The sequence below is a fragment of the Chelonia mydas genome, chromosome 14 (genome assembly GCF_015237465.2).
Source record: "Chelonia mydas isolate rCheMyd1 chromosome 14, rCheMyd1.pri.v2, whole genome shotgun sequence".
NCBI lineage: Eukaryota > Metazoa > Chordata > Testudines > Cheloniidae > Chelonia > Chelonia mydas.
In genome coordinates, this window is record NC_051254.2 from 31,312,210 (window position 1) to 31,326,461 (window position 14,252).

General features: G+C 58.2%; 1 protein-coding gene across 2 annotated transcripts in view; it reads right to left on the reverse strand.

Annotated features, from left to right (window-relative positions):
• The window catches only part of GABBR1 (gamma-aminobutyric acid type B receptor subunit 1), a 61,459-nt gene that overhangs the window by 43,932 nt on the left and 3,275 nt on the right, over window positions 1-14,252 (reverse strand). For both annotated transcript variants that reach the window (XM_037913500.2, XM_037913499.2), the window contains exons 2-5: window positions 9,674-9,788; window positions 1,907-1,982; window positions 1,296-1,499; window positions 514-702 (exon numbers count right to left, since the gene is read on the reverse strand). In XM_037913500.2, the coding sequence (XP_037769428.1) occupies window positions 514-702; window positions 1,296-1,499; window positions 1,907-1,982 (469 nt within the window). In that variant the 5' untranslated portion in view covers window positions 9,674-9,788. The remainder of the gene's footprint in view (window positions 1-513; window positions 703-1,295; window positions 1,500-1,906; window positions 1,983-9,673; window positions 9,789-14,252) is intronic.

The following is a 14,252-nucleotide window of genomic DNA, read 5'->3' on the forward strand; positions in this document are numbered from 1 at the left end:
CCCAGAGACCCCCCCCGCCACATAGACCCTGCCCTAGAGACATCTCATAAAGATACCGTCCCACCCCACGGACCCTGGCCCACACACCCCTCACCCCAGAGACCCCCACACACAGACCCTGGCCCACCCCACAAACCCTGCCCCACACACCCCTCTCCTCAGAGACCCTCACACACGGACCCTGCCCCACCCCATGGACCCTGCCCTACATGTCCCTCACCCCAGAGACCTCACACACACATAGACCCTGCCCCAGAGACATCTCCCATAGACACTGGTCCACCCCACGGACCCTGGCCCACACACTCCTCTCTCCAGAGACCCTCACATGGACCCTGCCCCACACACCCCTCTCTCCAGAGGCCCCCACACACAGACCCTGGCCCACCCCTTGGACCCTGCCCCACACACCCCTCACCCCAGACACCCACACACATGGACCCTGCCCCACTCACCCCAGACATGCCCCTAAGGGGCCCCCTCTGCTCACCTCCCCCCTGTGCCCTGACTCACGTTCACAGATAGGTTTGGGGAAGCTCCAGCGCCCCACCTTGGTGCAGTTGCTGCGGGCACTACCCACCAGGCGGAAGCCAGGATTGCAATGATACTCCACCCAGGTGCCCTCCACAGGCACCCGCTCCATGCCACGTGGCACCGCCTGCCCGTTCTCCAGGCTCAGGTGTATCTTGGGACAGGTCCGCACTGTCGGGGTGGAGGATGGTCAGAGCCAGAGCCCCACCCCCTAAGACACCCCACCCTCGGCCTGGGTTGGAGCCAGTGCCTCTGAGAAGGGAAAGGCCCCGGGCCCCATTCCCCACCCCCTGAGCTAGGCTGTCCCCGCCCTGGGGCCGGATTGGAGCTGGTGACCCCTAGAGGGGAAAGGCTCCATGCACCATTCCCTGCTCCCCAGAGCCAGCCAGCCCCTGCCTTGGGGCCAGATGGGAGCCGGCACCCCCTAGAGGGGAAAGGCCTTGTGCCCCATTCCCTGCCCCCCTGAGCCAGCCAGTCCCCCAGCCTGGGGCCAGATGGGAGCCAGCGCCTCCTAGAGAGGAAAGGCCCCATGCTCCATTCCCTGCCACACTCCCTGCCCCCGCAAGCCAGCCAGTCAGTCCCTGCCATGGGCCTGGGTTGGACACAGCACCCCCTGGAGGGGAAAGGCTCTGTGCCCCATTCCCCACCCCCTCTGAGCCAGCCAATCCCCCCACCCTGGGGTCAGATTGGAGCTGGTGCCCCTTAGGGTGGAAAGGCCCTGTGTCCTGTCCCCAGGGTGGGCATGGGGGCCGGTGGTGACTCACGGCAGCGGCTGGCATGGCCCATCTCAGTCCAGGTCCCGTTGGGCAGACACTTGCGCACCTTGGGCCCCACGATCTCACGGTCGGGCCGGCACACATACTCAATCTCATAGTCGAAGGGCAGGAAGCGCACTGTTTGCACCTGGTCTGGGGTGAGGCCCCGGTACCGGATCCCCCCGTCCCGCGGTGGGTGGATGATCTCACAGCCTGGGGGGCGCAGAGCGGGGCACCGTCAGGTTGGGGGGCCTCCGGCTGAGCTGGGGGGACAGGAGCGGGGTGGGTGGGGGAAGAGCAAGTGTGTGTGCAGAGGGAGGCGTCCTCGCACATGTGTACTTTTGTTGGGTTCCCCATGCTTGTGTCCGTGTGCGTCTCCAAGTGTGTGTGAGCGCATGCACGCGTGTGCACAGAGGAGAGGAGTGCAGAGCTGAGTGTGTCTGCGTGCGCACAGGGATACACATTGGGGTATACATGGGAGTCTGGGGGGGGCTCCTTGGGGACTGAGCACCGCTGGCACAAGGAGGCCCTGGCATAGATTATGGGGTTTTCGGGGGGTGGGGTGAGCGGAGAAGCCTGGTGGGTCTGATCCAGCATGCGAGGCTGGAGGCGGAGCTTACCTGTCGTGCTGTTGAGTCCCAGCGCCCCAGAGCCAGGATCTGGAATTAGCACAGCACTCAGCAGCAGGAGCAGCATCTGCAGGGGTGGAGGAAAAAGGCAATGAGAATGGGGATGGGGATGGGGATACAACCTTCCCCCACATCATTACACAGAGGGCCAACTGCCACAGGGTTATGACAAGGCAAGAACCCAGGAGTCCTGGCTCCCAAAGACCTTACTCCTGCTCTAACCCCCTAGACCTCACTGCCCTCCCAGAACCAGTAGGGAACCCAGGAGTCCTGGCTCCCAACCCCCCTGCTCTAGCCCACTAGATCACACTCCTCCCCACAGAGCCGGGGGTAAGAACATGAGAACAGCCAGACTGGATGAGACTAAGGGTCCATCTAGCCCAGTATCCTGTCTTCCAACGGCCAGTGCCAGGGGCCCCAGAGAGAATGAACAGAACAGGCAATCATCGAGTGATCCATTCCCTGTCGTCCATTCCCAGTTTCCGGCCAACAGAGGCTAGGGACACCATCCCTGCCCATCCTGGCTAATAGCCATTGATGGACCTGTCCTCCATGAATGTATCTAGTTCTTTTTTGAACCTTGTTATAGTTTTGGCCTTCACAACAGCCTCTGGCAAAGAGTTCCACAGGTTGACTGTGCGTTGTGTGAAGAAACACTTCCTTTTGTTTGTTTTAAACCTGCTGCCTATTCATTCCATCAAGTGACACTAGCTTTTGTGTTATGTGACGGGGTAAATAACACTTCCTTATTTACTTTCTCCACACCCATCATGATTTTACAGATCCCTGTCATATACACTGTATCCACTGGGTCACCCTTGTCCACATGCTTCTTGACCTCCTTAAAGAATTCTAGTAGATTGGTGAGGCATGATTTCCCTTGACAAAAGCCATGTTGACTCTTCCCCAGCGAGTCATGTTCATCTGTGTGTCTGGCAATTCTGTTCTTTACTATAGTTTCAACCAATTTGCCTGGTACTGAGGTTAGGCTCACTGGCCTATAATTGCCAGGATCACCTCTGGAGCCTTTCTGAAAGACCTCAGCTAGATAGGACCAGGAGTCCTGGCTCCCAGCCCCCCTTCTCTAACCACTAGACCCCACTCCCAGGTCTTTAAAAAGGTCTGAATGACACAGTAAGCACCACAGAGGGAAAGACTAAAGATTCTGGGCATAATGGCAGAGTGAATAAGCTCCGGAAGATCCTGTGAATACCTACAATATTCCTGGTCCCCAGCGCCCCCATGTGGCCATTGCATAGGAATAGCTGCCCCCACTGCTGATCCCCACCCCCTGTGTGCCCACTACAAGGGAAGAGCTGTCCCTGTTCCTGAGCCTACCATATCCAATCAGTGCCCCTCCTGTCAATTTGTGAATTGGATCTAGTGAGACCCAGGATGTCTTAGAGCCAGGACTCCTGGGTTCTAGCTCTGGCTCTTTGGAGGGGAGTGTGGTCTAGTGGTTGGGGGGGGGGGGTACTTGCCAGAGTATCCCAAATGTCTGTGGCAGTGATAATGTGTGATATGCCCTGTCCCAGCACGAACAGAGACAGCAGTGCCCACAGAGGCTGCTGAGGGTGACATACACAAACACACAAAGTGCAGGGCTTGTTCCCTCCCACTGGGGCAGCCGGGACGGACATGCACACACACACACACACACAGCAGGACTCACTCTACAGGAGGGACAGACACATGCTGAGTAAATCTCATTGCCTCTGTGATGAAGTGGGACTGTTCTTAATGTTTCCTCTGAATACTATAAGGGTGCCTCAGTTTTCCCTATGCATTTCTTAAGTCTCTAGGTGGTGGGATAAGGGTGTGTAATTGTTGCAGAGCAAAGGGCCAGTGTACATAAATGGCCGACACTCTGTTCCCTGGCAACTGATGGCCTGGGCCCTTACCCCCTGCAAGGTGATAGCTAAAGGTGTTGGAGAACAAAGGAATCAGGCGACCTCCTAGCCCGGGAAAGGGACAAAGCCCAGAGGAGGAGGGGCTGGAGGGTGAGTCAGTTTGGGGCTGGCTGGGGACGTGGAGTGAATTGCAGACGTGGTTGTCTGGCTCACTGCCCCCCAAAATGGACCCAGCTGAGGGGTCCTGTTCTCCTTACCTACAAGCTCTCTTTTAGACCGTGTTCCTGTCATCTAATAAACCTCTGTTTTACTGGCTGGCTAAGAGTCACGTCTGACTGCGGAGTTGGGGTGCAGGACCCTCTGGCCTCCCCAGGACCCCGCCTGGGCAGACTCACTGTGGGAAGCACACAGAGGGGCAGAGGATGCTGAATGCTCCAAGGTCAGACTCAGGAAGGTGGAAGCTGTGTGAGGTTCTTGCCCTGAAGACAGTCTGCTCACAGAGAGGAGACTTCACCAGAGTCCTGACTGGCTTCGTAGGGAGTAGTTCCAGAGCATCGCCCAGGGACTCCGTGACAACTGGTGGTAGCGGTGGGATGCACTGCACCCCGTGGACGGTGCTTCCTGCAGTAAGTGACTGGGGAGCAGTAAAAAGGGGGATTGATGAGGACCAGGCATGCTGAAGGCTCAGAGAGGAGCGGTTTTGGGGGGCTGTTAACCCCTGGGAGTGTGTGACCAGCGAGAAGGACTTTTGCAGTAACAGGGTCCCCTGGGGATTGCAGCAAGTGGTCCCAGGGGCGGAGGAGTCTGCAGCTCGACCCTGGCAAAGAGGTGGTGATCTCGAGAAGGGCTGGCACACGAGGGGTTCTCCCTTGAAACCGTGGGGAGCTGAGAGCACACAGGCCTATGAGTCCACAACAACTTGGGAACAGTGGAGTGATAGCCTATCACCATCTCCTTAAGAAGGACATTGTAACCCTGTGCAAAAAGAGAGGGTTACACATTGGAAAGTTCACCAAAGCACAGTTAATCGTGCAGCTGGAGGATGATGACCACTCTAAGGAGCGGTTTCAGAGTAACAGCCGTGTTAGTCTGTATTCGCAAAAAGAAAAGGAGTACTTGTGGCACCTTAGAGACTAACCAATTTATTTGAGCATAAGCTTTCGTGAGCTACAGCTCACTTCATTGGATGCATACTGATGACCCAAATGGGGCTACAGCAGGATCTGGGAGCAGCTGGAGTGGTAGCCAGGCATCCCCAAGACTCCTGTCCCCAACCAGATGGGGGTCTTCATGATCGGGTTCCCCAGCAGGGGATCAGAGACGGATGGGATTGGAGCTGAGTCCGAGAGAGCAAGAGACAGTGAGAGCCCAAGAAAGAGCTGCAGAAGCAGCAGCAGCATGAACTGGCAATGGTGGAGCGGAGAGGCACAGGAGACTTCCTAGGAGTGAGTGGGGATAGACCCTGGAGTGCCAGTTCTGCAGGGAACCTCGAGACTAAATTGCTGCCCCTGGTTAAGGAGGTGGAGGGATGTGGATGCCCACCTCACCTCCTTTGAGCAGGCTAGCGATTTGAACCAGGGAGACACTGCAGAAAAGCCCTGGTATCTAGCTCCCTTGCTGAGAGAACTGTTGTCAGGCCCCGGGTGGTGCAGCCTCAGACGCTGAGGGGCTGTGTGTCCTAGGGATGGAACCATTCACCCTGCCTATGGCCCAGATCTCTGTGCAGATCCAGGAGGGGTCGGGCTGGCTGGTCGTTGGGGTTCTCCAGGATATCAGCTGTGAGATCCTGTTGCGGGGTGACTGTTTCTCTTTGGGACAGGATCCAGGCCCTGCTCCTGTAATGGCCGAGGGTTTGAATTTGAATCCAGGGAACCAATCGGCTGAGACAAAAATGGTCAGTGAAAATGCAGATGACCTGGCTGGCACGGGGGAGGAGCTGCTAGGCTCAGACTACCTGCTTGCCTGTAAGCAGACCCCTGGGGCTGGGTGGGGCAAAGAGATGTTCCCTGCCCCACTGCACACCGGAGAGGGGGCTCCCACTGGTTCTGTTGCTGTAAGGAGAGCAGAGAGCTCGCTGCCTGCCCCCACTGGGACAGCAAGGAGAGCGCTGAGCAAGGGGGGAGATAAGACCCCAGCTGAGTGGGTGGGGACACAGGCAGGGCAGGACGGCTGCCAACCAGGTTTGCCTGGTCCAGACATGCTGCTGGGAAGTGATCCCATGGCAGGGAAGGGGGCTCTGGATATAGTGGGGCCCCTTAGCAAGGCGAGTGATGGATTTCACCAACTGCTACCCAGGGGTGGGGGATCTGCCCTCCACTGAGGCAGACACGCTACTGACCATCTTCAGCAAAGAAGGGGTCCCCAGCGAGGTCCTTACACACCAGGGGTCAAATTTCATGTCAGCTCGGCTCCAAGGCTTGTGGGAGAAATGTGGGGTCTGGCCCTGGACCTCTACATATCACCCTCAGTCCAACGGGCTGGTGAAGAGGATCAGAGATTGGCCCATTCTCCAGACCAAGAAACAGGTCCAGGCCTTTATAGGGATGGCGGGGTACTACTGGGGGTTTGTACCCCACTTTAGCTCCCTAGCTACTCCCATCACTGAGCTATGTAAGAAGGAGAAGCCAGACGAGGTGGTCTGGACTGAGCAGCGCCAGAGGGCTCTCTGTGCACGGAAGGAGGCTCTAATGCAGGGCCCAGTAAATCTGGTAAACCTGGACAGTGCCAAGCCCTTTACAGTGTTAACCGACGCCTCAGACACAGGGCTGGGCACAATGCTAATGCAGGTCGATGTTAAGGTGGGGAGACACCCCACTGAGTTCCCAAGCAAGAAGCTGCTGCCCCAGGAGCAGAACTATGTGGCCATAAAGAAGAAATGCCTGGCCATGGTGCGGGCCCTTAAAAAGCTGCAGCCGTATCTATCTGGGTGGTGTTTTGCGGTGTATACTGACCCCTCTGCCCTGAAGATGGCTGCATCCAATGAAAGGGGCTGATGCCAAGCAGTGGATGACAGAGACACCTGGTCAGAGGGTGGCCAAGGTCAAGATGGGGGCTGTTAACCAAGAGAGCTCAAATCACAGCCCTCCAAACTGGACAGCTGGGAGAAGACCCAATCTCAGTTTGAACCCCAGGGGTTCTGGGATGGCAAAAGGGCATGGGCCGCATAAACCTTCCCACATGCCACGCCAGCAAATGCCATCAAGCACACCCGACCCAAGGAAGGGTGTAAAACTGGAAGGGCCTGGTGTAACTCCCCCCAAGGAATGGGAGAGATGCTGGGGCATCCATGGGAACGTTGGTGGGTTTGAACTTTCCCCAGGTCACTGGCCAAAGTGACCTCACTCAGTTCGGTCTCGAAGGGGGGACAGATGTGACGAAGTGGGACTGTTCTCAGTGTTTCCTCTGAATACTGTAGGGGTGCCTCAGTTTCCCCTATGCATTTCTTAAGTCTCTAGGTGGTGGGATAAGGGTGTGTAATTGTTGCAGAGCAAAGGGCCAGTGTACATAAATGGCCGACACTCTGTTCCCTGGCAACTGATGGCCTGGGCCCTTACCCCCTGCAAGGTGATAGCTAAAGGTGTTGGAGAACAAAGGAATCAGGCGACCTCCTAGCCCGGGAAAGGGGCAAAGCCCAGAGGAGGAGGGGCTGGAGGGTGAGTCAGTTTGGGGCTGGCTGGGGACGTGGAGTAAATTGCAGACGTGGTTGTTTGGCTCACTGCCCCCCAAAATGGACCCAGCTGAGGGGTCCTGTTCTCTGCACCTACAAGCTCTCTTTTAGACCGTGTTCCTGTCATCTAATAAACCTCTGTTTTACTGGCTGGCTAAGAGTCACGTCTGACTGCGGAGTTGGGGTGCAGGGCCCACTGGCTTCCCCAGGACCCCGCCTGGGCAGACTCACTGTGGGCAGCGCTCGGAGGGGCAGAGGATGCTGAATGCTCCAAGGTCAGACCCAGGAAGGTGGAAGTTGTGTGAGGTTCTTGCCCTGAAGACAGTCTGCTCACAGAGAGGTGACCTCACCAGAGTCCTGACTGGCTTCGTAGGGAGCAGCTCCAGAGCATCGCCCGGGGACCCTGTGACAGCCTCCAGCAGTGGACAGCAGACACACACACACACACAATGCAGGGCTCATCCCCTCCAGCGGGGTGGCACACATGCCCCCGCCCTCGCCAATGCACAGCAGCAGCACTCATCTTCTCCAGAAGGGACACACACACACAGAGAGTACAGGACTCATCTCGTCCAGCAGCGGGCAGCAGGAATTCACACAGACAACACATGCCAGCGGAGGGTAAGCAGCAGCATCGCTTTCTGCACACACACACACCCTCAGAAGTATCAGGGGGTAGCTGTGTTACTCTGTATCCATAAAAACAATGAGGAGTCCGGTGGCACCTTAAAGACTAAGAGATTTATTTGGGCATATGCTTTCATGAGTAAAAACCCCACTTCTTCAGATGCATGGAGTGAAAATTACAGATACAGGCGTAAATATACCTGTACATGAAGAGAAGGGAGTTACCTTACAAGTGGAGAACTAGTGCTGACAAAGCCAATTCAGTCAATTCTACAACCTATCCTGGAAAACAATCCCTCACTCTCACAGACCTTGGGAGACAGGCCAATCCTCGCTTACAGACAGCCCCCCAGCCTGAAGCAAATACTCACCAGCAACCACACACCACACAACAGAACCACTAACCCAGGAACCAATCCCTGTAACAAACCCCATTGCCAACTCTGTCCCCATATCTACTCTAGCAACACCATCAGAGGACCCAACCACATGAGCTACACCATCAGGGGCTCATTCACCTGCACATCTACTAATGTGATCTATGCCATCATGTGCCAGCAATGCCCCTCTGCCATGGACATTGGCCAAACCAGACAGTCTCTACGTAAAAGAATAAATGGACACAAATCAGACATCAGGAATGGTAACGTATAAAAGCCAGTAGGAGAACACTTCAATCTCCCTGGACATTCAATAACAGATTTAAAAGTAGCCATCCTTCAACAAAAAAACTTTGAAAACAGACTTCAAAGAGAAACTGCAGAGCTACAATTCATTTGCAAACTTAACACCATTAATTTGGGCTTGAATAGGGACTGGGAGTGGCTGCCTCACTACAAAAGCAATTTTCCCTCTCTTGGTATTGACACCTCCTCCTCAGTTATTGGGAGTGGACCACATCCACCCTGACTGAATTGGCCTTGTCAACACTGGTTCTCCACTTGTAAAGTAACTCCCTTCTCTTCATGTGTCAGTATATTTATGCCTGTATCTGTAATTTTCACTCCATGCATCTGAAGAAGTGGTGTTTTTTACCCATGAAAGCTCATGCCCAAATAAATCTCTTAGTCTTTAAGGTGCCACCGGACACTCAGAAGGACTCCTCTCTTCCAGCAGGGGACAGCAAGGACACACACACACACACACACACACACACACACACACACACACAGAGTACATGACTTATCTCGTCCAGCAGGGGGCAGCAGGGATGGACACACACACACACACACACACACAGCAGGACTCATTCTACAGGAGGGACAAACACATGCTGAGTAAATCTCATTGCCTCCAGCAGAGGGCAGCAGAAACACACACACACACACACACACACACACACACACAGAATATATGACTCATCTCGTCCAGCAGGGGGAGCAATTTACACAGACAACCCATGCCAGCAGAGGACAGGCAGCAGCGTCACTTTCTGCACACACACACACACACACACACACAGAGCAGCAGTACTCCTCTCATCCAGCAGGGGGAAGCAGGGATGGACAGACAGACAGACATGCACACCCCAGGACTCATTCCCTCCAGCAGGGAGCAGCAGGGACAGCCCCGAGCCAGCCCTCCCTGGGGCGGACTGGCGCAGTCCCTCCATACCTTGCGGCAGGCGTGTGGTGGGCAGTGCCAGCCTGTTCTCTCTCCCAGCCTAGGGCTGGATCCGTACGCAGGGCAATCGCTCAACACCGCGGCACCCACCAACCAGCCCTGAAAGCTGGAAACACAAAAACCCCTCTTAGAAATGACCTGGCCTCCTCCCCACCTGCTCCACCAGCCCCCCAGAAATGGCTTCCCCAACCCTTGCATATTTCACCACATGGCCTCCTTTGGGGTTGGGTGCAAAGTGAGCAACACGGGTACAATATCCCTGGGGGGGCGGGATCGGCCCGGGGTATTTGGACCCCCCACTACCTGCACTACCCTCACACATGGCCCAGCCACTAGCCTGAGCTCACACTGACCCCTGTGTGAGCCTGGGGCACAGCCGCACTGGCTCCTAGATGGTGGGGCGGTGGTGATGAACGCTCTGAGGGTCGCTGCCCAGAGCTGGCTGCAATAGCCCAACACATGGCCACATCACAACCAGAGGGGGCTCAATGACTGTAAGATGGGGGGATCCCAAGCTTTTCCTGCTGGGCGCAATGAGCCTGTGGAATCCACTGCCACAGGACACAGCCGAGGCCAAGAGCTGGGCAGGAGTCCATGGGTTACGGGCAGGTTCCTCAGAGGGGAACATGAGGCATGACCTGTGGGAATGAGCACAACATCTGGAGAAGGGTGGTGAGACTCCTGCTTCAGGAGCCCAGCGTGGGGGCAGGTTACGCCCAGTGGCTGCTGGGGGTTCTCACACCAAAGGCGGAAACATTCAGCCAGCTCTAATCAGAGCCCCTCTGGAGACCGCAGAGACCACCTGCAAGGGGCGCTCTCCCCCATTTCACAGCAGGGGAAACTGAGGCACAGCGACTCAGAAAATCCATAGCAGAACCCAGGCCACCTGCTGCCCCAGTCCTCGCTCTAACCACTAAATCTCCCCTGCTCTTCCCGAGCCAGGGACAGAACCCAGGAGTCCTGCCCCACACCCACCCTGTGTTACAGCGCACACCCAGAGAGGTTGCTGGTTTGTTGTTCCCCATTACCATGGCAATGGGGGCTTCCCCTGTGCAGCCCAGCCCAGCGTGCGCCCCAGGCCTGTGGATGACCCATGGGCAGGCCGAGGGCTGTTTAGCCCAGGCAGCAGAGGCATGTGCCCTTTGCCTTATGGGAATCCTGGGAGCTGGGTGGGCCCAAGCCCGCCCACTTCTGAAAGGCGCCTCCCCCAGCCTCGCAGGAGGGACCACTGGACCCGGGAACCAGATGAAGACAGGGCACAACTAATTAAAAAACAGGGTCGGGAGTGGTGGTCAGAGGTTCAAAACAAGGGTACTGGACGGGGACACCGAGCAGAGGACCCCGGACAGCGCCCACTCTCCTCAAAGGTGTCTCAGGAGCCAGTGGACACGGTCCAGTGGAACTCTGCCCGGAGGCGAGACGAGGGAGGAATGGAAATAGGCCCCACAGTCGCGGCATGCCCCCTCATCCAGCATCCTCCTCCTGGTGTTATAGATGGAGACTTTGGCCAGAGCCAGGAGGAAGTTGACGAGTAGGTCTCGCCACTGCATGGGGCCACGGATAGGCTGTGCGAAAATGAACAGTGTGGGGGAAAGGTGTGCCCTATGCTGCTGAGGGCGCAGGCCCCAGCCAAGCAGGCGACCTGCTGGGCTGCGGACATGGGAGCCCCTGGCACTTCTGAGCAGCCAGCTCTGGGGAGCTGGGGAGAGCCAGGCAGGGGAGCTGGGGGGGAGCCAGGCAGGGGAGCCGGGGGGGGGGGGGTGAGGCAGGGGAGCTGGGCGGGGAGCCAGGCAGGGGACCTGTGGGGAGCCAGGCAGGTGAGCCAGGGGGAGCCAGGCAGGGGAGCAGGGGGGGAGTCCGGCAGGGGAGCCAGAGGGGAGTTGGGCACAGGAGCCAGGGGGAGCCAGGCAGGGGAACCGGGGGTGGGGAGCCATTCAGGGGAGCCGGGGGGAGGAGACAAGCAGGGGAGCTGGGGGAGAGCTAGGCAGGGGAGCTGGGGGGAGACAGGCAGGGGAGCTGCGGGGGGGGGGGAACCAGACAGGGGAGCTGGGGGAGCCAGGCAGGAGAGCCGGGGGAGGAGACAAGCAGGGGAGCTGGGGGGTAGCTAGGCAGGGGAGCCGGGAGGAGACAGGCAGGGGAGCTGCGGGGGGGGGGGGGGGGAACCAGGCAGGGGAGCAGGGGGAAGCCAGGCAGGGGAGCTGGGGGGGGAACCAGGCAGGGGAGCCGGGGGGAGGAGACAAGCAGGGGACCTGGGGGGGAGCTAGGCAGGGAAGCCGGGGATTGGGGTGGGAAGCAGCAGGCGACCGAAACCCTGCTGGGTTCAGCAGGGTGGCACACGACTCAGCCAGCCGTCCTGGGCCAGCACGACAGCTGCAGTGCTACAGTCACACCAGTAGAGGGAGCCACCAGGGCATCTGGGGCAGCCAGGGGGCCCTGGGCTGAATGCAGGGCTGGGAATCGAAGGCTGGGCTCCTGCCAGCATCGCAGCTGGGTAGCAGGCTGAGGCAGGTGCAGGCTGAACCCTGGTTCCAGGGGGAATATAACCCCCCAGGATCTCAGCAGCGGCCCCACCTAGCACAGGGATGAGCCGGGCTGGTGCAGCAAGGGGCAACGTGCCGAACTGTGGCGACTGCTGGGATAGTGCTGGCTGCCCGCCGAGCTGGATGCAGCTGGCCAGGGAGGAGCAGTCCACGCTGTGCTCTTGCTCCGGTTGGCTCTGTGCTGTGGTGGATCCGGGGCGGGGTGCTGAGGGGCTGGGCAGTGAAGCAGTTAATGCCACGGGGCCGGGCCCAGGGCAAGAGAAGAAAGGCCAGACACTGCACAGGAAATCCCAGAGCCCGGGTGGGTGTGGCCTGCAGCGGGTCAGCCCCAGCATTTATTATTGATATTACACCATGGCTGGGTGGGGCCCAGCCTGGAATGCAGGGCACCTTGGCCAGGCTTTCAGCTCAGCTGGCCCATCTAGGAGTCAGTCCGGAGTCACCCCTGACTGCAATGGGTGTAGGGCCAGGCTCTGAGCTCAGCAAGGGTGACCAGATAGCAAGTGTGAAAAATCAGGACAGGGTGTGGGGGGTAATAGGCACCTATATAAGACAAAGACCCAAATATCGAGACAGTCCCTATAAAATCAGGACATCTGGTCACCCTAAGTTCAGCTCCCAGGAGTTAATCCGGAGTTACACAAACACACACTGTACACACCACACACACTCCCACAGCTGAGGGGGGCAGGGGGGAGCTGAGGGTGCTCGGCAGGAAGGGGTGAGGGGAATGGGGGAGCTGAGGGAACTGGGGGGAACTGAGGGGAGTGGGAGGTTGGGGGAAGCTGAGGGGAGCGGGGGGGGGGAGATGAGCTCAGTGGGCGGAGGGGAGGGGCGAGGGGAGCAGGGGGTTGGGAGGAGCTGAGGGCACGGGCGGCAAGGGGAGTGGGTGGGTGGAGTCCCTGATAAACTGGGATGGAAGCAATTGTGGTTCATGAATTTTTTATTGCACTGAATAAATCCTGAGAACGAGGGTTTCAGGCTGGTAGTAAATGATAGGGCTGCATGTCGGGAGGGAGGGGCACCAGCAGAGCTGGGGGGCAAGGCTGGGCTAGCAGGGGGCTGTGGGTCAGGAGTGAGGTGCACTGGCAGAGCTGGGGGGATCCCAGGGCTGGGCTAGCAGGGGCTGTGGGTTGGGAGTGACGGGCACTGGCAGAGCTGGGGGGCGATGCCCCTCCTCCCATACTGTTTGTTTCCTCCCAGCCCCAGTGGGGTAATTATCCCAGGTACTAATCAGAGTTGACAACAATCCCTAAGCTGGTTGCCTAGTTACCAGCTCAGCCAGCCCCAGGCCTGAGCACAGGACACAGGCTCCTCCCACAGCCTCTGGCCCCTCCCACGACACCTGCCGGGGGTTCCCTCCCCCCCACCTACAAACCCTGTGCACTGGAGTCCCAGCTAGGCACAGGCAAGGCGCTGTGTGGGGAAACTCACAGCACTGGACCCCATCCGGGCACTGCGGTGAGGAAGCTTGCACCATGATGCCTCCTCAGGGCACTGCTGCGGCGAGGAAGCTTGCAGCGTGGCGCCCCCACAGGGCACTGCTCTCTCCATGCCCACACCTGCCCTTCAGGACCTGTGAGAGCAGACAGATCCACTACAGGATATTTATAGAGACGTGGGACTCAGCACTTTGGAAAGGAATAAATAATTCGCCAGGACTCAGTGTCTTCATCACCTGAGTGCTGCGCTCCCCCACCCAAAAAATAGATCTACACCCCCACCCCCACTTTGCCTCTCAGTCCTGACCTTCAGCCCCCCGTTAGCCCTGCCCTGGGCTGTTCGCACATTGTCCTCCTGGTACCCCCAGCATCCGTGGGTGGCCTGGGGAGCACAGGCCAGGGGGGATACTAGGAGGGATCCCAGCAGTGGGGAAGCTAGGTGGCATGGGGAATGCAAGTTGGCAGGTGGGGGCAGGGCAGGGGAAGGAGAGAAGGGATCCCAGCAGTGGGGAATGTGGGGGGCACGGGGAGTGCATGTCACGGGCGAGGAGATCAGGGAGGGACCCCAGCAGAGGGAGAGGCAGGCAT